Genomic DNA, 23879 nt, shown 5'->3' on the forward strand with positions numbered 1-23879 from the left:
TGGACCACGGGCGCCCCTGGCTGCCCTGCGTGATCGACCTCCTTCCCCCTTGGCTCTGGATTCGTTGTTACAGACCAATACGTTTCAATACTCTATGTAATACATACTGCGCTCAGACATTTCACTTCCCTGCTCCTGCGCTGTGCAGTGAGTGTGCAAAGGCGCTTCTGGGTTCTTTTTGAAATATCGTAGGTACCTAGCTAGCATTCTGGACTTGCCTTTTGCTGACCGCGCATTTCCACCTCCCGTCGCCTCTCCCTTTCCCCTTTCCGTCATTGATTTGATTCTTTCAGACCTTCGATTGATTGATCGTAGGCTAGCCTGGGCTGACAAAGCCAACCTCAACCTAAGGTACCATCTACTTCAAGGGGGCAGCTCCGCCGTTGTTTGTTGGGTTGGCCACTTCACTCCCGCGCCTACCATCAACACCGCCAAAGCACGCTACGGTACAGGGTACCTTGGGTTTTCACCTCTAGCTTCATTGGGAACGACGGGAAGCGACGACAGCAACAGCGACCTGACATGAGGTGGTCTCCGCTATAGAGGGTAGGTTTGCTTTAACAACCCCAGGCACCCCCAAACCCCTTCATCTCGTCGGACTGCCCACAGGTAACCTACCCAGGTCCAACCTACCTACTACTCTGAATGTGGCTCTGTCTACCGCGCCTCGATTTTCGAAAGGCATCCTGACATTGCAAATCAAACAGAGTTCGCCTGAGCTGAGCAACGCGTACATTCGAACAGAACATTCCAATCGCCAAACGACCTGGAGTCTGCCCTTGCGCAGCTGACGGGTTGCCCCATTGGCCTCCGTGTCCACCGTGTTCGAGGTGGTCACGCCAGACAACACAGCCGACAACAATCTGACTCCTCTCTTTTTTGCCCTTGAGTGCCAGCTATCATGGCGGACAACACAGAGAGCCCTCCCCCGGTGGGGAACGATCCGCCTGTTGCTCGAAGACAGAGAGCGTAAGTAGTCAACATCCTCCTGCCTTCCTACCTACCTACCTACTACATTTGCCATCATATGCATGCCGTTGAAGGGCTGCTGCTGCTACCGCTGCTGCTACTGCTGCTGCTGCTGCTGCTGCCATCAACAAACATAGCCCACAGCTAATCCATCATACAGCCCTACAATTACCATTGACACCACGGCGGTATCTCCACAACCCCAGGAATCTCCCGAAAGCGCCCCAAGAGGCGTCTCATACTCACCTACCTCGCTGGGAGAGGACGCATATAGCCCTACCGCCATGGACCCCATTGCCAGTCACTGGACCCCTTCCCACCAACACTCCAATTCTCTAGGACAGAGGTCTGAAATGCGCCAGTCCACCTCTTTCGACAGCAGAGATAGTCGCCCGACAAGTCCTCACAATGTCTCCAGCCCTGTCACCTACCGTCCCATGGACCCCCAAAACTTCCTGTCAGTCCCCGGCGCTGCTGGCAGGTCACGCCAAAACTCAGTCAACTCCAACGATGAGACCCGCTCGATAGCATCATCGCAAGGGGAGACAGTTATTGGAGGTTCTTCCCACCAAGGCGACAAGATTGGCCGCCCCCTGTCCAGCAACACATCAGACAACGCCCAAATCATGAACGACCCAGATGCTCTCAAGCCAGACCAAGGAAGGGAGGCCGACTTCGAGGTTGTCGACAATCCCTTCGCCTACACCCCTGGTCAACTCAACAAAATGTTTAACCCCAAAAGTCTTTCCGCCTTCTGGAAGTTGGGTGGTCTTGCCGGTTTGGAAAAGGGTCTCAGGACTGATAGGAAAGCCGGTCTTAGCATGGATGAGGTTGAAGTTGATGGGCGTGTTACTTTCGACGAGGCTACTGCCCGTCCGTCTGGGAACCCACCCGCCCAGCCCAAGGCTGCCACCGAAACCGTGCTCGCCAAGACCGACAGCCACGCAGCAGCAGACCACCACAAGAAGCATCATGGAGACGACCATTACACATCGAGAAAGCGGGTCTTTTCCGACAACAGACTGCCAGAGAAGAAGGGCAAGAGCTTGTTGGAGCTGATGTGGATCACCTATAATGACAAGGTCCTCATTCTCCTTTCGATTGCCGCCGTTGTTTCGCTCGCTATCGGGCTGTATCAGACGTTTGGCCAGGCGCATAAACCCGGTGAAGCCAAGGTTGAGTGGGTAGAAGGAGTTGCCATCATTGTCGCTATCGTCATCGTCGTTATGGTCGGATCCTTGAACGATTACCAAAAGGAACGTCAATTCGCAAAACTCAACAAAAAGAAGCAAGATCGTCTGGTCAAGGCTATCCGGTCCGGCAAAACGGTGGAAATCTCGGTTTTCGATGTCCTGGTTGGTGATGTGCTGCATCTTGAGCCTGGCGACATGATCCCTGTCGACGGTATCTTGATTGAGGGCTACAATGTGAAATGCGACGAGTCTCAGGCCACCGGCGAGTCCGACATCATCCGTAAGAGGCCTGCTGACGAGGTTTACGCTGCCATCGAGAACAACGAGAACGTCAAGAAGATGGATCCCTTTATTCAATCTGGTGCTCGCGTTATGGAGGGCATGGGTACCTACCTGGTCACTTCCACCGGTATCTACTCTAGCTATGGCAGAACCCTCATGGCGCTCGATGAGGATCCCGAGATGACTCCTCTCCAGTCCAAGCTGAACGTTATTGCCGAGTATATCGCCAAGCTCGGTGGTGCTGCTGGTCTCTTGCTCTTCATCGTCCTCTTCATCATCTTCCTCGTCAAGCTTCCCAAATCACAGCACACTCCGGCCGAAAAGGGTCAGCAGTTCTTGAACATCTTCATTGTCGTTGTCACAATTATTGTCGTTGCCGTGCCTGAAGGCTTGCCTCTTGCCGTCACCTTGGCTTTGGCCTTTGCCACCACCCGCATGTTGCGCGACAACAACCTGGTTCGTCACCTCAAGGCTTGCGAAGTCATGGGCAATGCCACCACTATTTGCTCGGACAAGACTGGTACCTTGACCCAGAACAAGATGCAAATCGTTGCTGGCACCGTTGGCACCACGCATAGGTTTGGTGGTGTTGGCTCTGCCGGTGGTCTCAACCCCGAGACTCCGGACAGCCCGACTGAGGCCGACGTTACCGCAAAGGAAGTTGTTGCCTCGCTTGATGCCTCTGTCAAGGAATTGCTTCTCAAGTCCATTTCTCTCAACTCCACTGCTTTCGAAGGCGAAATTGACGGTGTCAAATCTTTCGTTGGCTCCAAGACCGAAACCGCCCTTCTCGAATTCGCTAAGGAGCATCTCGCCATGGGCCCTATTGCTGAGGAGCGTGCCAACGCCAAGATCCTTCATCTGATCCCTTTCGACTCTGGACGCAAGTGCATGGGCGTTGTTGTGGCGCTTGACAACGGCAAGGCACGGCTTTATGTCAAGGGTGCTTCCGAGATCATGCTGGAAAAGTGCACCCAGATTCTGCGCGACCCCTCCAACGGCATTACTGCTGGCCCCTTGACCCAGGAGAATCGTGAGACCGTCTTGAAGCTCATTGAGACATATGCGAGAAACTCGTTGCGCACCATCGGCATCATCTACCGGGACTTTGCTCACTGGCCTCCTGCCAAGGCGCGCCGTACTGGAGAGGACAAGGAGGAGATCGTCTTTGAGGATATTTGCAGCCAAATGACCTTCGTCGGCATGGTTGGTATCAAGGATCCTCTGCGCCCTGGTGTTCCCGAAGCCGTCCAGCTGTGCCAGAAGGCAGGAGTCGTTGTTCGCATGGTTACTGGTGACAACAAGATCACTGCTGAAGCAATCGCCAAGGACTGTGGCATCCTTCAACCTAACAGTCTCGTTATGGAAGGCCCCGAGTTCCGGAACCTCAGCAAGGCCAAGCAAGAAGAGATTATTCCCCGGTTGCACGTACTTGCCCGTTCCAGTCCTGAGGACAAGCGCATTTTGGTCAAGCGTCTCAAGGATATGGGCGAGATTGTTGCTGTGACCGGTGACGGAACCAACGATGCCCCTGCCCTGAAGATGGCCGATGTCGGTTTTTCGATGGGTATTGCTGGTACTGAAGTCGCAAAGGAGGCATCCGCTATTATTCTCATGGACGACAACTTCAACTCGATTGTCAAGGCACTGAAGTGGGGACGTGCTGTCAACGATGCCGTGAAGCGCTTCCTTCAGTTTCAGCTTACTGTCAACGTTACTGCCGTCATCCTCACCTTCATCTCTGCTGTCTCCAACAAAGAGCAGGACTCGGTCCTTACCGCCGTGCAGCTTCTGTGGGTTAACTTGATCATGGATACTCTTGCCGCTTTGGCGCTGGCCACCGATCCTCCTGCCGACAGTGTTTTGGACCGCAAGCCTGAACGCAGGGGTTCTGGCATCATCTCGACGACCATGTGGAAGATGATCATCGGTCAAGCCATCTACCAGCTGGCCATCACCTTGTTGATCTATTTCGGCAAGCAAGGCGTTCTGCCCAACTACGATGACAACGTCACGGATGATCAGATCCAGACTCTTGTCTTCAACACGTTTGTGTGGATGCAAATCTTCAACCAGTGGAAGTAAGTAATATGAAATATGTCACTGCCACCCAAAACATGCCGCTAACCGCATTCAATAGCAATCGTCGTCTGGATAACAACTTTAACATTTTCGAAGGCCTCACCAAGAACTTGTTCTTCCTGGGCATTTCCGCCATTATGATGGGCGGACAGGTCTTGATCGTCTTTGTCGGTGGCCAAGCCTTCTCAATTGCCAAGGAAAAGCAAACGGGAGCCATGTGGGCGTACGCTCTGATTCTGGGCTTCATCTCCATCCCTGTCGGCATGATTATCCGTCTCATTCCCGACTCGCTGTTTGAGCGTATGGTGCCCGAATACATCAAGAGGAGGGCTAACAAGACGCCCGACTTGACCGTGTCTGATGATGAGCGGTTCGAGTACTACCCGCCGGCTTTTGCCGAGGTCCGGGACGAGCTGGCCTTCCTGAAGCAGTTCAAGGGTGGACGTATCAACAACCTCAAGTTCGCCATGAAGCATCCTCGCGAGACCTTCATGCCCAAGAGGAGCGCTTCCCACAGCAGGTCCAACTCCAAGTCCAACTCGATCAACGTTCCCATGACACCCATCCGCAAGGATAGCACCGGCGGCGCTCCTTCCATCGCTCCCCCTACACCTGATTCTAGGAGACGGAGCAGAAGCACGCGGTCCAGGTCCAACAGTGCTCTCGGAGCGTCCATGGTGATGACTGGTATCATCGCTGGCAGTGTTGCCGCGGGATGGGCGCCGTCACCTGTGGAGCGCCGACCGGATTCCGATTTTGGCCTGTTCCCTCCTAAGTCGAGCCCACATGCCGAGTCTTCGCAATCCGAAGTGCAGCCCTCGCAGCGGTCTCTTACTCCTTCGATCAATGAGGAGCAGGAGACGCCCGATATTGTCCCCAGCATCGTGGAGCAGACTGTTCCTATCCTCAGCGTGCCTAAGCCACCAGGGCAAAAGTCGGCCTAAATGGCAGGACATTTTGGAGTACTGGACGGTCAAAGGGAACGAGTTTTAGATACCCCCATTCTGAATCTAACTCGATTTGGTAACCCTTTATTTGTTCTTTGTTATTTTTTTCATACAGCTTCACTACATTTTCTGTCGATTGATACGTTGTAATACTAGTTGTACACAACGGTGTTCATGCAACCAAGAAAAAAAGAGAGAGAGAGAGCTCGGTGGGAGAGGAGGAAGTGGTTAAACAAAACACTCGCTCGGATTTATGGGACTTTGCAAGCTCGGCGTTTGAAGTTACAGGTCTTTTTTTTGGGGGGTGTTTTGTCCTTGTTGAACAAAGCAGGTTATATACACTGTACGGGAGCAGAGAAGGAGTGGAAAGGGAGAGTCGAGTGACTATGTGGTTACTGAACGAAGGAAGACTTTGACGAGTATAGTATGCATACGTTTGTTTTAATGCTGTTGCGGCAGTAATACGTTTTCGGGGAGGAATGAGGGATGGATGGACATGAGATAAAAGACGCGGAATATCGATACCCCTTGTCCACACGACATTCCTTGTACGTATTTGGTTTTATGATTCCCAAGTACTGCTAGAAACCAACCGCGGAATCTACATATGAAGATAAACTTGACTAGTTGAGATTGAAGCTTCTGGTGATATGTTGATGTGTGATGCTTCTCTGGGCTGATCGGTGCTACAGGGTTGAGTTGGTAGACTAACAAGGCGTTGGGACGCTGGTGAACTACAAAGTTAAGCACCCGCTGGTAGGCGATGGTGATGGCATAGGTAACTCTCGTACATCACTATCTTCGAAACTCGATCTTTGCCCAGTAACACAAATGTGAACAGCCGGGCAACCTACTTGGAACGTTCACGTCACTTTGTGATGTTTGGCACACAGTCTCGCTGCATGTCCCCGCCCGGCGTATGTTAATGTGATGGCACGGACGGGTGTTAGACTGTTAACAGCACTGCCCCTCGGAGCATACAAAACAGTGCTGTACTCTGCCCTGGGGATGCAATTGCGATTTCATCCACTCGACACGGCACCCATTCTGCGAACGGCAACACCCTCCCTCCGGATGAACAGGCAAGCAACAATCCTGTTTGGATTTCCGAGTGCTGGTGTTCGAATGTTCATCGTCGAGATACCCCAGTCGACTTGCTCTTTCCGCTTTGGATAACCTCTAGACTAACTCTCTTGCTTCTTGCAATAACTGCCCTGTATCCAAGGCTTAAGCTTATAACTGAATAATTGCTTGGCTTGCTTGGAGGCCGGCAACAGTGTCAATGTGCAGAGCATCGCTCACTACCTCTATCCATCAAGCCAAGAACCAACCCGACTGGGACCATAGCACCACTTACTTGCAGGCCAATGTCAATTGTTGATGTTTCCTTCTTACATAGTAGCCTTCCTCTTTGTCTATTGTATCATTGCATCTTGATGGGCTGTTTAACGTTCTTCGTCGACACACATTTCAAGAAGACTGGGGAAACAGCAGGTGACAAATTGCTAAAAGCCGGTATTCTCAGTTGATGTTGTTCAACTGAATGGCAGGACTTGCTGGACCTCACAGGCTATCCCGTTACTGACCACGATACGATATCCACTTTCTTTCTCTTTCCGTGTCTCCCTAAAATAATCGTCTCGTCTTATTGCGCTCCTTCGTAATTGTCTCTCCCTTTTTTTCATTTTTTTTCTCTACTTTATTGTTCTCTCTCTTTCCCCAGTCGAGGCCCGATTCCATCTCTCCCATTTTTTTTTTCCCTTCCTTCCGTTTCCACTTTCGAACAAGTCGGCCTCCAATTCACGGAACCATCTAGACTCCCGGTCTATCCATCTCAACGCCGGCCATTTCCAAGATTTCCGGAGACCTCGTCGTCGGCGACTTTCCTTTACAGCGCAAGACCACCACCACCATCATCGCGCGCTTTTATCAACTTCCTAATTCTCCCGGCTTTTGGCACTCTCACCTCTTTACCTTTCTAAACTCTTTTTATTGAGCCCTCTGGATCATCATCGGTCTCAGCGGCCCCATTTCACACCTCATCACCACCCTTTCCATCTTGGGTGTCTCTTTTGCCACTTCCATCCGCAAGGGTAACTTGGAACTTCCACATTCAAGTGACTCTGCCAGCAACCAACCGGAAACTGGGGCAATTCCTTATTAGAGTTTTACCTCCTGTTCGTTTTCCTTCAATAGAATCGCTTCATCAACTTTTCCACTTCCTCTACCAGAACGCGGGAACGGCAAGGACGAACGCAACCACCTTTTGCTTCCCCCTCTTCCCTTTCTGCCTGCTGTGCGCGTCACGCCTTTTACGTCAGGCAACCTCGTCGTCACCATACCAGGCTTGCTGAGCAACAACACACGACTGACTACTCACACCTTTCACACACGGTCACGGCCACCTAAAGTACTCACTAACCTCTTGACCACCTCATCATCCGTCACCCACAATCACAACACACCCCTGCCTTATTTACCTCATTAACTCTCGAACCCACACTCGGGCCTTCACCGCTCAACAGTCCAAAATTACCTTGAACGCATTTCCCTTTCATCATCGCTGTTTCCATCGACGTCCTCCATAATAAGCAGACGCAAGCGGCATCAAGGATTTTTAGATTTTGAGTTCCCCAAGAGCCGGAAAGAAAGAGCGCAGAAAGAGAGAAAAGATGGATCCCTCGCGTCGCGGGGTTGTCAACGGCGCAGGGGCCGCCGCCGCCGCCGCCGCAAGTGGCAGCAGCAGCAGCAGTAACAGCAGCAACAAACACGGCGGCAGCAGCGCCTCGGGGCCCGCACCGAAAAAGTCGAGCAGAATGAAGGAGGTGGTCAACTACGACGAAAAGAAGCATCTCCTCGACTTGGAGGAGGACATTACCCACCCGGTTGCGCACAGGCAGCTGAACGAGCTGGAAGAACATGTCAATGATCTTCATGAGTCGTGGGAGACGGAGTCCATTTTTGAGGAGATTTTGGAGGATATTACAGAAGACAAGTTCTTCACCGATGGTAGGTTTCACATCTCTCACAGTCTCAGGTACGGGATCTGCGGGTTTTGTTCTTCTGGCAGGCCTTTGATGGCTTTGCAGGTACAAACGGGCCGTTCTGAGCTTCTTTCAGTTTGTGAACTGAAGGTGAGAATGGGTACGGTGGAACGGGTATAAAGCATTGCGTCGGAAGCGGCGGAAAGCGCAAGGGAACTTGAAACACTGGTCAAATGCTGTCAAGAAGGCATTATGCTAACTATGAATTGCTGCTTAGATCCTGAAGCTTGCACTCCGGAGGAAGCGGTCGAATATCGACGACTTCTTAGACTGGTCGGACCTAAGGTGTTCGTCCAGCGAACCGTAGACGCAGGCGTCATTCCCATCAAGAAGCTCCTCACAGCCTTCGGCATTCGTCCGCCCGCCTTCCTGGAAGGCGCAGGCGATGATGCCTACTTCAGCCTGCTCACGCTGGCCATGACCCGCGAGATCCAAAAGCGGGCAAAGCTGATGAAATACAACACCATTGACGACGCCGTGGAGCTGCTCAAGCGGTCCAAGAACATCATCGTCCTCACCGGTGCCGGCATCTCCACCTCGCTTGGAATCCCCGACTTCCGCTCCAAGGGCACCGGTCTCTACTCCAAGCTCGAGCACCTCGGTCTCAGCGACCCCCAGGAGGTCTTTGACATCAACATTTTCCGCCAAGACCCCAACATCTTCTACTCGGTGGCGCGCGACATCCTGCCCAACACGGAGCGCTTCTCGCCGACACACGCTTTCATCGCGCTCCTCCAGCAAAAGGGAAAGCTACTAACCAACTACTCGCAAAACATCGACAATCTCGAAGCCAAAGCGGGAATCCACCCGGACAAGCTCGTGCAATGCCACGGCTCCTTCGCCACCGCCACCTGCGTAAAGTGCGGCTACAAAGTCCCCGGCGAATCCATCTTTCCCGAAATCAAGGCCGGCCGCATCCCGCGCTGCCGCAAGTGCGCCCAAGGCAGCCGCACAACCAACAACTCGTCTCGCAAGCGCAAGCTCCTCCGCGACGGCACCGAGAAGAAGCCGCGCCGTGTCAAGCCCGGCGAATACGACAGCAATTCCGATTCTGAATTCGACCACAACAGCAACAACAACAACAGCAACCACTTCTCTTCCGATCCTTATTACTCGTCCGAGCATGGCTCCAACACGATGGGATGCGGGGTTATGAAGCCCGACATCACCTTCTTCGGCGAAGCCTTGCCGGACGAGTTCTCGACGCGGCTCACGGAGCACGATCGCGACCTGGTCGACTTGGTCATCGTCATTGGCACTTCGCTCAAGGTCGCCCCCGTTTCCGAAGTCGTCCCCTTTTTACCACCGCACATTCCGCAAATCTACATCTCGCGCACGCCCGTCTCGCACGTCAACTTTGACATTGACCTTCTCGGCGACTGCGACGTGGTCGTGTCCGAACTGTGCAAGCGCGCCGGGTGGGATCTCCAGCATGAGATGATTCCGGAGAACCAAGTGATTCGTACGGAGCTGGCAGAGGGGTATAATTCCCGTCATGTGTTTACGCAGGTGGAGCCCAAGCCGAAGCCGACGGTGGTGGCGGAGCTGACGCATCATTCTACGCCCAAGGAGGTGGCCAAGGAGCAGAGGGAGGCGAATCGCGAGGAACGCAGAAGGAAGAGGGAGGAGAGGGAGCGGGAGATGAGGGAGCAGGAGGATATGAAGGCTGCGGCGGAGCGGGTGAAGAAGTTGGAGAAACGGGCGGAGAAGGAGAGGAAGAGGGAGTTGAAGGAGAAGGAGAGGGAGATGGCTATGCAGGATAAGGAGAAGGAGGGGAAGAAGGAGAGTGGTGGTAAGGTGAAGGAAAAAATGGTTGCAAAGGAGAAGGGGAAGGGAGTGGAAAATGGAAAGTCGGCAGAAGGAAAAGGAAGCGAGAAAGGAGGAGAGGAGTAGCGTTTCTACTGTTTTCAAGAAAGAGGAAACATTCCAAGGTTTGGTAGAAAGGACGGGATAGGGAATGGTATGGCACGGTAGGGGCATGGTTTGGATCGGGTATTTCACAACTCATTCATTGTTCGAGGCGTTTTTTCGTGCGGGTTATTATTTCTCATCATAACAAGAACAACAACACCCCAATGGTTCATTCAGGTCAGGGTCCGGCTAGGTTCGTTAGGTATACAACACGAATGGAGGAACGAAAATGAATCAAGGTTCGAAATGAAAAGAGTGGATTGGATGTTGGAGTAGTACCCCTGTATATTTCTTTTTCAGGCAAGTGTGTTAGATGGAGTATTCAAAATAATCTGTTACGTGCGCGCAAGGGAGTGAAATACTTTTTCAGATGAAAGAAGACAAGCATCAATTAAAATAGGAGGAAGACGACTTGATGTGATGATTGATCCTTGCGATTCTTCTTCACTTTGTTACTTACTACCTACCTACCTACCTACCATTCACTCGTCCCTCGTTATTTTATTTCCGTTGTTCTGGTCTCCAAATCCCATCAGGTTTACTCAAACTTACACAACCAATTCATCCCAACAACCAACCACGGCACGCGCCTCACAACTGCGATGCCATCCATCCATCAACCATCTGCGACAACAAAATCCTAACCAAACACGACAAAACCAAACATAGCAAAAAACAAAAACAAAAAAAGAAAAGAAAATCAAGATGAATAAAAGAGCGACTCCACCAAGTATCTATAAGAGCTGCAAAAATAAAATGAAAGAAAAACAAAAAGAGAGAAATGGGTACTTGAATGCCCACAGCCAGAATCGAACTGACGACCTCATCATTACTAGTGATGCGCTCTACCACTGAGCCATGCGGGCTTTGATTGGTTGTTATTAGCAGCTGCATAACCAAAAGCTAAGTAGACAGTTACTGCTTGCTGTCATTGCACTGTGGTGGATTACACCGAACAGAGTTTGAAAAAAAAAGAGAAAAAAAAAAGAGAAAAAAAAAAAAAAAAAGGAAAACTGCGATGCGATGCAACGAGCAAAAAGGTTCGATCTTGAGAGGGTTTTGGTGTGAGCGCTTGTGCATTTGTGGTAGGTATACATGCTACTCAACTTTGCGAGCGTATCGGTATTTGTTCCTACGGATTTGTAGTAGGTACCTATGAATAACATCAACCTTGAGGGGTTTCGTATCAGTGCATATGACTTTGTGGTAAGTATGAACTAAAGAAAAGAGGTTGAAGGGAGTGACACAGAAAGAGAAAGAAGCAAGCCATATCCCATTAACACCAATTTAATGTAATGTATCCATTCCTCATGTTTGTGTTGTGTTGTGTTGTGTGTGGTCATTCAATTCATCATACAAGAGAAAAAAGATTCAAAGTTTCCGGAAACCCCATCCATCCATCAATCCATATCCATCATGTCCCAAGCAATGTCCCAATCAAAAACAGTTGAAGCCGTACCATATACCAGACATACCATACCAGACATACCATACCAGTCTATAAAGAAAGCCGCTGCTGAAGAGCCATCCATCCATCCATCCATCCATTCAGAGTACAGACGTTAACGAAGCCACAAGATACCCTATCGATCGATCGATAGACCGATAGACCAATCGACTGCCGTATATCCAGACATCACATGCCATAACCTCTTCGCGATTCCACTACACTACTACAACCCCATCCACCCCAGCGACATGCATGTACTATCCCCTCCCAGACAAATCATTTCAAAACAATCAAGTCATCATCATCATCCTCGCTCAGCACCACCTGCCTCCTATTCTTCTGCGCCGCACTCATCAAAAACCCCTTGTCCCCCAGACTATCCCTGCCCGCCTCTCTGATCCCCTTATCCGTCACGAACCGCGTCTTTTTTCTGACAGGCGGTTGCGACCCTTGCGAGTGCCCATCAGCAGCAGCAGCAGCTTGTGCGGCGGCGGCTGCTCTCGCAGCTGCTAGACGTGCGGAGGCGGAGACGCCGAGGAGGCGAGAGGAGGATAAGGAGGAGGAGTGGTGGTGGTGATGGGAAGTGGTGGGACCGTTGGTGGTGGTTGTAGTACCAGAAGAATTATTGGGGGCGGCGGAGAAGCGGACGGCGGGTGAGGGGCGGTTAGGGAGGTTAGTCTGGGTGTTGGAGGAGGAGTTTGTAAAGTTGAAGTCTCTAGCGGAGGTGGAGAGACGGTTGATGGCCGGGGTGAGGCCGGTCGAAGCGGTGGTGGACGAGGAGTTGGTAAGGGCGGGGGTGGAATCGCGCATGCTGGAGTTGCTGGGGCGGTGGGAAAGGTTGAGCCGCTCGCCTTCTTTCATTCTCGAAAGCTTGTCGCGCAGGCTGGAGCCCCAGCCCAAGGAGGGGGCTTTCGTGTTGGTGGTGTAGTTGGAGGGGGTGATGGTTGCGCTGCTGGTAGAGTTGGACTTGCTGAAGCTGTTTTCACTTGACTGGGCGGACTCGGGACGCTTGCGCTTTATTGGGCCGAGATCGATTTTGGGTTGTTCTTCGCCCTTTTTGCGGAGTAGACCGAGGGCTTGAAGGTCATATCGGGGTCTGCCGCCAAAGCCTAGCGGGTCATTTGTGCTGTTGCTTTGGCTGTGGCCAGACAGTGACGACATGGGTGTCGAGGCTGTGGCTGACGAGAAGGAGGTAGAGCCTGACATGGGTACTGAATTGGTAGAAGAGAAACTTGCGCGAAGACCACCAGCGGCTCGACTCATGTAATCTCTCCCAGCACCACCACCCACCTCGCCCAGTTTTCTTGCAATCTCAGCTTCCTTCTCCTTCCTCGCCAAGCTTCTCTTGATAGCCTCCTTCTTCTCAGCCTGATCAGCCATGCCACCGCCATCAATGAGCTCCGCGGCAGTACGGTTCATGAAGAAGTGACTGCCGGTTGACCGGTCGTATTGACCCCTCAGTCGTATTTCCTCCTCTTTTCTCTTGGCCTCTTCACTCTTGGCGTACCTAGAGTTTTGCTTATATTTGTCTCCAAACCCGAATGAGTTGTTCAATTCCAACCTTCCCTGTCTCGACTTGGTGACTGCTTCGTTGGTATGGAACTCGCAATACTCTGTACGACGGAGGTTGACCCAACTCTTGCAAAGCATGCCATCCTTCTTGATGCTCTTGCAATAACCTAGGTCGCGCGCATTACCAATCTCCAAAATGGTATCCTCATCGCTGTTGATCACCAATGAGAACCGACCAGTATCTTGCTGACCTTGTTTTGGCGCCATGATGGTGGGGTTGAGGATGGCGAGAATGGTTCCCGGCGTGAGCTTCCAGAAGCGGTCGAATCCGGAGTTAAAGAGAAACAGTTCCACTTCATACTGAAGATCACAGAGGCTGATGACCATGTACTTGCCACGTTCTTGCAAGGGCTTGCCATCGCTACGATGGCTGCGCGGTTCAGACTTGGTTGCGACAATGGCGAAAACGACTACATCAGACTCGACATCGGGAAGGGACCAGTCCGGTGCCTTGACTTGCCGCAAAAGGTCCTTCAAACCGTAGGTCTTCTTGCCTGTAATAGCGCGAGTGACCACATTATGGGGAAGAATGCGCTTGGACAGGCGAAGACCTGAATAAGGTTCGAAGCCAGGTTCATTGTCCGAGTTGACTTGTGTTGAGCTTGGTTGTGTGAACGATGATGATGCGCTCATGGTTGTTGGCCTTGATGAAGATCTTCCAGTCGCTGACAGGATATCGTCGCGAGAATATTCTGGGGCTTTGTATGGAACTTCGGGAACATCCACCGCTTTTGTCTTGTACTCCTCCATCTCTTCCCTGCCGATACTGAAGGCATTACTCCTGATCTTCTGTATCCTCTGTGCCTTTTCCCTGCGCTCCTGCTCTTCGTTCCTGGCGCATGCTAGACGCTCGTTGAAACTTAAAGGACGCCTTTCTTCTGCCTGCGAGAAAGAACTTGCGCGCCCGTCGAAGCTGACAGGACGACGGGAGCTAGAGCTGGGTTGATCTTCGCTAAAGGATGTCGTCATGGACCGTCGCAAGTAGCCTGACTGTTGGGAGTTTAGATTCTGGGAGGGACGTTCGCTTTCGACCTTTCGTAATGTGGGCGCCCTTTTCAGTGACATGTCGGCCGCTTTTCGTCCCTTGTCGATTCCCAACATGAGCCTCGTGGGGGACTGAGGTGGCTGAGGAGCGGATTCACTACGTCCCCTCCTGACCGGCGAAGCGGGGATCTGAACGGAATTTGACTGTTGTTCCATCCTATCTCTTGCCGCAGCTAACCTTGACTGAATGGGAAGTCCGGCCGGGGGCTGCATCGAGTTGTTGTTATTGTTGTTGTTGGCCGAAGCGCTTTCTGGTCGGCCTCCATTCGATCGTGCATCCATGGACGAGTTAGCCCTTCTTTGCGCCTTTGCATTTTGTATCTTTTTCAACTTCATGCGCGCCTGGATTTCCTGCAGCTTCAGCTGTACCATCTCCTCGTCTTCGTCGTCGTCATCCTCCACGTCGTCCACGTCAATCATAACGGCGTCCTCATTGTCGGTGTAGCGCGCCGCTAGGGCGGGGTTCGAACGGGACATTCTGAGTCTGGACGGCGACGGGGTGGGCGACGTTTGCATTTCACGAAAGCGCTGGCGGCCTCGCGGGGTGCTGATGAGAGCTTCGTGGGGAGACCGGGGTGGCCAATGTGTCGCCATGACCTTTTGTTGCGGTCCAACACTAGCAACCCGAACCCAGAAAGCTGTTTCCGGGAATGTGATTTGAAGTATGTATCGCCGAGGTGACGGGGATCGTCTCTGCCCAAGGTTATCGAGTAGCCCAATGCGACTCGACTGGACTGGTGGCCCAGGGCAGAAGCGGAACCCAGGGAGACGGGCACGGGATGGAGAGCGGAGATCGAGTTTGGATTATTGACCGGGCGGCGGCGGGGTGGTGTGTGTGTGTGTGTGTGTGTGTGTGTGTGTGGGTGTGTGTGGGTGGTTCAATTCAGGATCGATGCCGTTGCAGGTTCCAGGTTTGCATGCAAGGATGGGACGGGACCAAACCGAAGGGCAGGCTATGGCTGTTTGGGCGGCCAATTAGTGTGCGGCAAGGACGACATTCACGGACATTGGTCGCCAAAGGGAAGGACTGCAGGCCGGATGGTGTTATGCAGGGAGGCGCCCGAGGGTGAGATGGATGGTGCGGTCGGTGGACGTGGCCGGTGGAAGCGAAAGAAGAGATGAACGAGAGAAGAGTTCGGAAATGATCGTAGTGTGGTTCGTAAGAAAAAGTGTGTTTAGGTTTGTTTGTTTGTCGGCCCAGTGGAACTACTAGGTTGGTTGAGGAAGTCGAGGCAAATCTAAAGTCATCGATGGTGTAATAACCACACAGTCAGTCAGTCAGTCGTGGCGGCCAAGAATAGGTCCAATCCCAAGATAGATGAAGAAGTGCAAACATCGAGGAGCTACAAGCAGTGTAGACGTAACTCTAAGGTATCTGATCGACAACCGAGGTGCCCGCAATCCACAAGGCTCCATTCAGGCCTTGAGGATTTTTCAAGTCTTTCACAATCTTCCAGGCTTTTGGGTACACTTACAGATTATGGACTGTCAAGTCAGGCTGCGTTGTACGTAGTATGGAAGATGGAAAGAAAAGATGAAAATATTTTCTTTCTCCAATGAGTGACCAACTGAAGAAAGTGGATGTCTCACGAGGAGCCACAAATTGACTGACAACTAACGAAAGAAAAAAAGATCGAGATCGTGAAATGGTATCAAGGCTGGTTGGTACGTGACAAAGTGCAAGGCAAGCAAGTAAGTGCAATGGAAGACTGGATGGATCCGTCTGGATCGAAAGGCCCAAATGGGAATGGTGATGTTTGGGTGCAGATGCTGTTTCTGTTTTGGTGACAAGAGCAGGTGACGGCAGCAGAGAGGGAGAGAGTGACAGTGCCCGGCATTATTGACAAGCCATCAACAGCGGGCGTGAGTGGGTGGACGGGACAACGCCAGCGGGGAATTCAAGTATCGAGAAGTCGTCTGGGCTGAAGAGTGAAGGGACCTGAGGTGGACCAGTGAGAAACTCCGAAAGGGCACACTTGTGGTTGGCCAATCTTGTGCAAAAGTGGAGCATCATCTCCAAGACAACGCGATCTCGCAAAGCGCAAACGGCAAGGAAAAGTTGGGGAAGGCGTGTAAGTGGGTCATTTAAAGAAGGTGGGGCGCGCTACACTATGGGAAATCGCGGTCAGTCGCGTCGGTTGGTCTCCAGCGAATCTCGCGATTGATGGTCAGGGGTCCTGCCGCTCACTGTGGAGAGCTGGGTCACAGCCATTGGACTCCGGACTTTGGAGGACCCTGGCGATATTCCATCAAAACAAGAACAACCAAAGACACGAGCAAAACATTTTAATCTCGGAAAGAAAGAGAGAGTGAAAAACTTGGAAATTCGATTCAGAAATAGCCATGCCACGAACAACCCGATCCAAGGCCAGCACCGCAGACTCCCAGGACGCGAAATCCTCCTCCTCCTCCTCCTCCTCCAAGACCAAGTCCAAGAGCACCACCTCCAGCAACAGCTCAATCTACACCCTCGCGCCTGAAGTCGAATCTCCTCCCAGCATCTTCATCCTCCCCAAGTCCGCCACCCCCCAATCCCGCATCGTCACCCTCCAGAACCCGCGCTATGCCAAGCCCACGCGCTACCTCGTCTGCCCCGACTCGGGCACATTCTACGAGTTCACCAAGATCGCCGCCCCCCAACAGAAATCCCCACGCAGCTGGCTAATCGACAGCGCCAAACTCCAAGACGGCACTACCGCCATCACCCCCGCGCAAACCACAAAGGATTCGGAGCTCTACGTAGCTACACAAATCGACCCCCTCTTCCTCGTGCTGCCCGCCCTAGCAGCAGCAGACAAGAAGCAGCAGCGCATGTTCCTCTCGAGCGACGACCACTTCGATGCCGTATCAGAGCAGGACAGTGACGGAAAGAGGCAGAACCACCTATTGGAAGTGCTTAAATGGCCTCAAGCGCGGAACCTACTAGAGAAACGCATGGCGGCTGTTTTTGACACTGTAGAAGCGGGCGATGAGACCATGTTCCGGTTGAACGAGAGTAAACTCGTCGAGGAGCTATTATCGAAAGCCAAGCGCATGAGTGAAGGTGGGCTGCCGAAGAGTATGGAAGAGAAGTTTGTTGCGAAAGCATTGGAGGCGCCGATTGTGGGGATTCGGACGACTGTGCTTTCGAGGTCGGATACCACTGTGTCCACTGAGTCGCAAGAAGAGACGACGACGACCACCTCGTCCCTCTCCGAAGCCACCACCGCCGTCGCTACCCCCACCTCCGGAACTGGAGCAGAAGTAATCCCCTCCCTCATCCCCACGCCCGAAATCCTTACTCTCCAACGTCTCCGCGTATCCCTCAACTTCCTCACCTCCTCTTACCTCCCCCCATCTCTCTCGTCGCACCTCAAATCTTCTCTATCCAGTCCCTCCTCAGTGGACTTTTCACTCCTAGACTCCTACCTCGCGCAATTAGCCAAGCTCCGCCAAGAAGCGGTAGCGTCGCGGTCGCATAGCGATTTCTCGCGGAAGCGCATAGCTGGAGACGAAGAAGAGGCGTTTGAGCGGGCCGAGAAGAGACGCAAAAAGGAAGAGGAAGAAAAGGCGAAGAAGGCGGGCGTCAGCAGGGGAGTGAAGGAGCTGGCCAAGGTGAATACGAGGGGGATGATGAAGTTGACGAGTTTTTTCCAGAAGAAGACGTAAAAACTGAAAATGATGATGGAAAGGGAAACAGGAAATGATATAATGTGGGAAGGATCATAAAATGGCGTTTGATTTTAAGGGTTTCAATTAGAAGGTCCGGTTTGGTTTGGGTATCTGTATATCGGTATTGGGTATATGGGGGTTTCTAAAATGACATGGCTTTCTCCTTTGAGGAGTTTACAGCACTCTAACATATCTTTCTTCTCGTCATAGTCATAGTTGTGGTCATGATCGTAAGCATGTCCAGCACACTTTGATCCCTTCCTCAACGCGCACTTCCACCTCTTGTTGTACCACCTCTCGCCCCTCTTGTCGTTGTTGTACTTCCACCCCTAGCGCCCCTAGTCGTTGTCGTCCCTCCTCTCCCTCCTCTCACACTCGGTATCCCAGACGTCCCTGTCGCCCCAGCCGGTCGATAAGCCAGTCCACTCCTAGTAGTCATGCCCACTCTTCCAGCCGCCGCGCCTGCCGTCCCCGTTCCCGTCCTCCCAGTCCCAACCAAACTTCCCACCCCCGACCCAGATCTGCCACCTCTCGTTCCCGTCACACTGCTTCTCGTAACTCCAATGCCATACCTCGAACTCGCCACCCCGACGGATCGACTCCTCGGCCTTCCCCTCGAGGATCCCAGTCCACTCGACGCAACAGCCAACCGTCTCCGTTCCGCCTCTTCTTCTGCTTTGCGGCGCGCCTCTTCCCGCTTGCGCTCCGCCTCGGCGGCCTTCCGTTCGGCTTCGCGCTGGCGCTCGAGGGCTTCGGCTTCGATTTCGAGTAAATCGGCGGTAGCGCCCTTCCAGGAGGGGTTGAGCAGGAGGCGCTGGTTGTGCTCGGTTTGGGAGAGGATGCGGGTCCAGGTGGTGAGGAGATGGGAGGCCGAGTGGATGGTGCGGTTTACGGTCTGTTGAAGACATGGTTTGTTAGTAAATTTGCGGGATTGAAGAGAAAGAGGTGCAGTTAAGGTTGGGAATGGGTGATCGACCCGAGAACCTGTGAACCTGTGAGGGTACACAGACGGAAGGGGGTATCGGAAGAAAGAGAGAATGAAACAAACATACACCCATGTTCCCCTTTGCGCGCTCCAATGTACCAATGACGCCTTCGATTACTTGGTTGATCTTGCGCACTCCTTCTAGCTCGCGCTGTAGAGCGGCTTCGCGACTCTCGATGGTGGTGTTGTCGATACCGAATGAGCGGCTACCGCTGCTCTGGTTGGTGCTGGGGTCCTTGGATGTTGAGGCGGCGGCGGCGGCGGCTGCTGCGCTCGAAGCGACGGGAGTTTTCTGCTGTTGCTGTTGCGCTTGCGACGGGGGATGGGCGCGGGAGGTGGGAGGATGAGTGGGCGATGCGAAGAGGGAGGAACCCTCCTCGTCGGAGATTTCCATTCGATCGTCTGACATTTTATTTGGCGGTGCTTCGTTGTCGTTGCCGTTGTCGTCGTCGTCGTCTTGGACAAGGTGGTTGACGATCTGGGGTAGTTCGAGAGCTGCCGTTCGTTGTTGACTTTGACAGTATTGCCGGTGCACGGATGCGGATGCACGCAATGAATGCCCTGGGAATGACGTTGATCAAATTACACCCTGTGCCTAACAAGGCCAGGCGCCCGTCAAATCGGCCCTGCAGCCACGGGATTGGACAGGGACAGCAAAGTGGACATTTTCGCAAGGGACAGTGGACACTTTTCGGCAAGGGCAAAGTGGGCAAACAGACGTCCAAGGGCAAGGGAGCCAAAGACGCGACTCAGAATGAACAAAGACTTTACGCGTCTTAGCGCGCTGTGGGTTCTGTCAATCGCAGTCAATCAAGCCTGCAACCAAGATCCGGCCAATGGAAAATCCGGATTGCCATCAAGTGCCCAGTCTGCCCCTGGTTGCCAACGACGACGACGGACGGAAACGTGGGAGCAGAACAGAACAGGAGGCCAGGGTGTGTGACGGCACCTAAATGGTCCGTGCACCGGGGTGTGGACCGTGTGTGGGTGATTCCGGTGATTCTGGCATGCCCTCTCAGATCAATCAGGCGCAGACCGCCCCCAGCCCCTTCTTTGGTTTGCACTCCTGGCGTTCTTTCCCCCAAACAACATCCGCAATCATCGGCCTGCCTTGCGCTCCCTCAGCTCAGCTCCTAACCCCAGACAAGACAAGACAAGCAAGACAAGACAAGACGTGACCACCCACTTTTTCACACATCCATCCCATCATTGTCGCCTCTTCATCACTCAGCTGAGCCTCTTTTTTTTATTTTTTTTATTTGCTGCATCCACAAAGAGCCACAAAGCACCTATACTGCCTCAACCACACTACTACTATACTCTCTATCGTATTTTCAATTATCTACTACTACTAGTTCTACTAGCTTCGAGTTGCTGCTGCTGCGCGATTTGTGTGTGGAGGAGGAAAAAGAAACCGGGCGCCAAGTTCTGTTGTTGTTTTTGTTGTTGTTGTCTTAGGTTGGTTTTTGCACGTTCCAGGTTTCACGGTTTGGACTTGGAACTTCAAATTCAGAGGATCTCCGCATTTGCCGGCCACCACCACCACCACCACTACCACCACCACCATCAATCACCACATCGAGAACGACCCCCGACCCCGACGACTATCTAGACAACAACAACAACATCGAGCACAACCCTGGGAAGTGTGTACCTGAATTCGCAACACATTTACATCGCATCAACTCGCGTGCGTCGGCCGGCCTTGCATCGACAACATCGGGCCGTTGAAGCGCGCACATTGCACTGCATTCGCCAATTGACGCGCCTTCCCATTGTCGTCGCCAATTTCAGGATCGATTGCGCGGGCGGGTCTTTTCATCCCATCCCCCTCCTTCCTTCATCGCATCCTTTCAGGCCCTTTGTCGCCTGGGTAGCGGTCATCTCATTGGTCGCACACTTTTGTTGTTGTTTGGAGAACAGTTTGTCCGATATCCTGTCAGCCTTGTTTGTGTACGGTAAAAAAAAAAAAATGATGGAGGTATTTCGCAGTCACGGGGCCGTGACTCCCTCCGGCCCGCACTCTCCATCCGACATCCACACCCCGCCAGCGCCGCTTCACGGATTTGAGGATCATTGGGAGCCTTACACGCCGCGCAAGTCCGCACGCATTTCCCAGCGCACACAGGCCCAAGCAGCCTCATCCTCATCCCGCAGCCGCGCCCGCACCCCTTCACCCCAACCAACCCCCAGACGTCACATCTCATCTGCTGCCGACAAACAACAACAACCCCCGCAACCCCATCACAAATCTACAGGTTCGCCAAAATCAACAAAACGTCAACCCCATCACCATCATCACAACCATCATCAGACTGAAGCTGCTGAACCTTCATCGTCGTCGGCCATGGTCACCCCAACCTTTACGCCCGTGAAGAAGCGCGCGGTCAACCCCGCCCTGGATTCAGTTCATCGCGCCTCAAGAACTCTCGATGACTCCCTTCACGCCCCCCTCGGTCGCTCAACTGGAGCTGGCAGCCTCATCACCCCCGCCAAGACTCCCATCAAGCCGCCGACGGAGCGCAGCAAGTCCCAACTGAAGGGAGTCACAAAGACTCTTTTCAGCAGAAAGGTTGACGAAAATGAGGTCATGCCCAGTCCCAAGAAGGCGCGCGCCAAGAAGCAGAGCAATGAGGAGGAGGAAATTAGTATTTTCACTGACTCCCATGAGCGCGTGCCGGTGGTTGATGACAGCATTGAAAACCCTTTTTACGGCACCAAGACAACAACAAAAACTACCACCACTACCACCACCACTACTGAGCGCACCTCGACCCGCCGAAGCACCCGGAATCTGGTCAACATCCCCGGTGAGGGCGTGGTGAGTTTGGAGGAGGCAGTTGGCCGCAAGGACGGCATGCTTATCATGTTGTGAGTGAAATCTGAGAAACCCCTGAAATTACGAGGACGTTTACTGACTAGCTCACAGCCGCGGAAAAAAGCAGTTCCGCAAGTTCGCTGAGGTGGAAGAGGAGGTGGTGGAGGCTGATGGCGAGTTTGAGAGTGCGGTTGCCTCTCCCTTGAGACGTCCTCTTACCCGCTCCTCCATCAAGCCCCGTCTGCTGTTCCCACCCAAGCCCAAGGAGGCCAAGGTACCTGACTCAGACGAAGAGGCACCCACCGACATTGAGGATCACGTCTTGGAGAGCCTGAAGACCGAGGAGGAGAAGAAACAGGAGAAGGAGGAGGAGAAGGAAGAGGTCATCGAGCCTGAGATGCCAGCCGAAGAGGCCAACGAGAAGCCCCTTGGTGAGCCCCAAGAGGCAGACAAGGAAAGAGCCAGTACCCCCGAGACGACACCGTTAGCACCAGCTTCACCGCCAGCCACAGCACGCACCACAAGAGCTGGCAGCAAGAAGGCTGCAGAAGACACACCCAAGAAGGCCAAACCCAAGGGAAGGAAGAGTCCATTTGACGCGTTCCGTCGAACCAAGGCCGGTGCCTCTTCCAGCGCTGGTACAAAGAGAGCCAGCGAAACACCATCGGTCGGTGCCGGTCCAGCTAAGCGAACTAGGACTTGATCACGCGCTGGCAGATGGTACACAATTTTATGGGTGGTGGTCTTTGTGCGTTTCCTTTCAAAAGGGTTTTTTTTACGGCGCCGGCGGACGGCATGACCATTACACTGGCTTGACTTTGACATCTCAAACATTATTGCTTTTGACGGGACTGGACACTCAACAATGGGGTTTGGAGGCGTTGGGAACATGGAATCACAACGCAAGGCGTTTTATCTTTTAGGGCAGGGCAATCGACACGGCACAAGGACAGCCACATGGGTTGAAGACGACGAATAAACCACACGAGACAGAGAGAGAATTATGTGGCGCAACTTATTCGGGATTGGTGGTTACTTTTTGTTTCGCGTTCATGGAAAGATTGCATGTCTGGTGATTTGTCAACGTCTGGATGGGAGATTCTGTGACTGGAATTTGGGAGTGGTGGGGCCAGCGAAGGCATTCATCCCCTTTTTTTTCCTTTTCCCTCGTTCCATTTTTGTTTTCCTATTTCTTTTTCTCACCTTGTGTTGTACAAGTGCATGGCATGGTATAGCATGGCAAGATTGCACTGCACCTGTTGTTATTTCCGTTTCGGGTTGTTTTCGCTTCTTTCCTTGACTTGTTGATTGTTGCTTTACAAGGGACAAAAGCAGGCTAGGCTACAATTACTGAATCATTTGAGACTTTCTCTTCCGTTCATGCTACACATGTTCTGATACTGCTCCGGATGGTAGATAGACTGACGTTGATTGTGTGTGGATGTGGTCCATTCACTTGATGGCATAAGGGCATGAATCTGGACTTCATCCGATACTCGGTCAAATGACGTCTAGATAGGGTCGGGAGATCACACAATCTGGATGCAAGGCTACAACTTAGTCTAGGTAGTTTAGTCAAACCTCTATGCAGTCATCGATCAGTTTGAGTGGTCTCTGGTGTGTTCAACGTGTCAGGCTTGGAGGAGAACGAGGTTTCAATACGGTTTAGACAGCTCTTAAATTGATGGCTATGATAAGAGCCAACTAACTCCATCCCTACGTCGCAGTTTGCTTTTACTCTGTAGGAGACGTCGAGGGTTTGGTCAACTCCTTTGGACAAGCCAGTTTGATAGCACAGTTATGCACCCCCTTCCACGACACTCAAACATGCATATGCCAACGTATAGGGGAGCAGTCGTAAAGTCCGGCAAACTCGTTGTCCATTCCTCTCACCAGCGGCAACTTTTAGTCAAATTAGTCAGGCAGATATG

At 52.6% G+C, this 23879-nt stretch overlaps 6 protein-coding genes and 1 non-coding gene across 7 annotated transcripts; 4 read left to right on the forward strand and 3 right to left on the reverse strand.

Moving 5' to 3' along the window:
- The first annotated feature begins 155 nt into the window (after positions 1–155).
- nca-2 (calcium P-type ATPase-2) lies at positions 156–6105 on the forward strand. The gene is made up of 3 exons (XM_955278.3): positions 156–969; positions 1130–4525; positions 4585–6105. Exons 1-3 carry the CDS (start codon positions 902–904, stop codon positions 5468–5470), a joined length of 4350 nt encoding a protein of 1449 aa, XP_960371.2. The 5' UTR covers positions 156–901; the 3' UTR covers positions 5471–6105.
- A 1042-nt stretch (positions 6106–7147) lies between these two features.
- nst-1 (NAD sirtuin-1) lies at positions 7148–10786 on the forward strand. The gene is made up of 2 exons (XM_955279.2): positions 7148–8482; positions 8735–10786. Exons 1-2 carry the CDS (start codon positions 8146–8148, stop codon positions 10408–10410), a joined length of 2013 nt encoding a protein of 670 aa, XP_960372.1. The 5' UTR covers positions 7148–8145; the 3' UTR covers positions 10411–10786.
- A 436-nt stretch (positions 10787–11222) lies between these two features.
- NCU15364 lies at positions 11223–11294 on the reverse strand. Its single transcript has one exon. It is a non-coding gene; the product is annotated as a tRNA-Thr (tRNA).
- A 244-nt stretch (positions 11295–11538) lies between these two features.
- On the reverse strand, positions 11539–16321 carry NCU04738 (hypothetical protein). The gene is made up of 2 exons (XM_955280.2): positions 15970–16321; positions 11539–15732 (listed from the first exon to the last, which is right to left on the reverse strand). Exon 2 carries the CDS (start codon positions 15086–15088, stop codon positions 12155–12157), a length of 2934 nt encoding a protein of 977 aa, XP_960373.2. The 5' UTR covers positions 15089–15732; positions 15970–16321; the 3' UTR covers positions 11539–12154.
- Positions 16322–16675: 354 nt separating this feature from the next.
- NCU04740 (hypothetical protein) lies at positions 16676–18325 on the forward strand. The gene has a single exon (XM_955282.2). The coding sequence runs from the start codon at positions 16838–16840 to the stop codon at positions 18140–18142; it is 1305 nt and encodes a 434-aa protein (XP_960375.1). The 5' UTR covers positions 16676–16837; the 3' UTR covers positions 18143–18325.
- On the reverse strand, positions 17051–19874 carry NCU04741 (hypothetical protein). The gene is made up of 2 exons (XM_955283.2): positions 19198–19874; positions 17051–19040 (listed from the first exon to the last, which is right to left on the reverse strand). The coding sequence occupies exons 1-2, from the start codon at positions 19537–19539 to the stop codon at positions 18408–18410; spliced, it is 975 nt and encodes a 324-aa protein (XP_960376.1). The 5' UTR covers positions 19540–19874; the 3' UTR covers positions 17051–18407.
- Positions 19875–20201: 327 nt separating this feature from the next.
- On the forward strand, positions 20202–23657 carry NCU04742 (hypothetical protein). Its single transcript, XM_955284.2, has 2 exons — positions 20202–22001; positions 22060–23657. The coding sequence occupies exons 1-2, from the start codon at positions 21103–21105 to the stop codon at positions 22649–22651; spliced, it is 1491 nt and encodes a 496-aa protein (XP_960377.1). The 5' UTR covers positions 20202–21102; the 3' UTR covers positions 22652–23657.
- Positions 23658–23879: the final 222 nt, after the last annotated feature.

The sequence above is a fragment of the Neurospora crassa genome, linkage group VI (genome assembly GCF_000182925.2).
Source record: "Neurospora crassa OR74A linkage group VI, whole genome shotgun sequence".
Classification (NCBI taxonomy): Eukaryota; Fungi; Ascomycota; class Sordariomycetes; order Sordariales; family Sordariaceae; genus Neurospora; species Neurospora crassa.

Excerpts from the sequence above, each read along its gene's own strand:
- nca-2 (XM_955278.3), top strand. The coding sequence starts at position 902 with ATGGCGGACAACACAGAGAGCCCTCCCCCGGTGGGGAACGATCCGCCT. Across the intron at positions 970-1,129 it reads GTTGCTCGAAGACAGAGAGC|CCCTACAATTACCATTGACA; the intron begins GTAAGTAGTCAA and ends TCCATCATACAG. Across the intron at positions 4,526-4,584 it reads CAAATCTTCAACCAGTGGAA|CAATCGTCGTCTGGATAACA; the intron begins GTAAGTAATATG and ends CGCATTCAATAG.
- nst-1 (XM_955279.2), top strand. The coding sequence starts at position 8,146 with ATGGATCCCTCGCGTCGCGGGGTTGTCAACGGCGCAGGGGCCGCCGCC. Across the intron at positions 8,483-8,734 it reads AGACAAGTTCTTCACCGATG|ATCCTGAAGCTTGCACTCCG; the intron begins GTAGGTTTCACA and ends ATTGCTGCTTAG.
- NCU04738 (XM_955280.2), bottom strand. The coding sequence starts at position 15,088 with ATGGCGACACATTGGCCACCCCGGTCTCCCCACGAAGCTCTCATCAGC.
- NCU04740 (XM_955282.2), top strand. The coding sequence starts at position 16,838 with ATGCCACGAACAACCCGATCCAAGGCCAGCACCGCAGACTCCCAGGAC.
- NCU04741 (XM_955283.2), bottom strand. The coding sequence starts at position 19,539 with ATGTCAGACGATCGAATGGAAATCTCCGACGAGGAGGGTTCCTCCCTC. Across the intron at positions 19,041-19,197 it reads GCGCAAAGGGGAACATGGGT|ACCGTAAACCGCACCATCCA; the intron begins GTATGTTTGTTT and ends TGTCTTCAACAG.
- NCU04742 (XM_955284.2), top strand. The coding sequence starts at position 21,103 with ATGATGGAGGTATTTCGCAGTCACGGGGCCGTGACTCCCTCCGGCCCG. Across the intron at positions 22,002-22,059 it reads GACGGCATGCTTATCATGTT|CCGCGGAAAAAAGCAGTTCC; the intron begins GTGAGTGAAATC and ends ACTAGCTCACAG.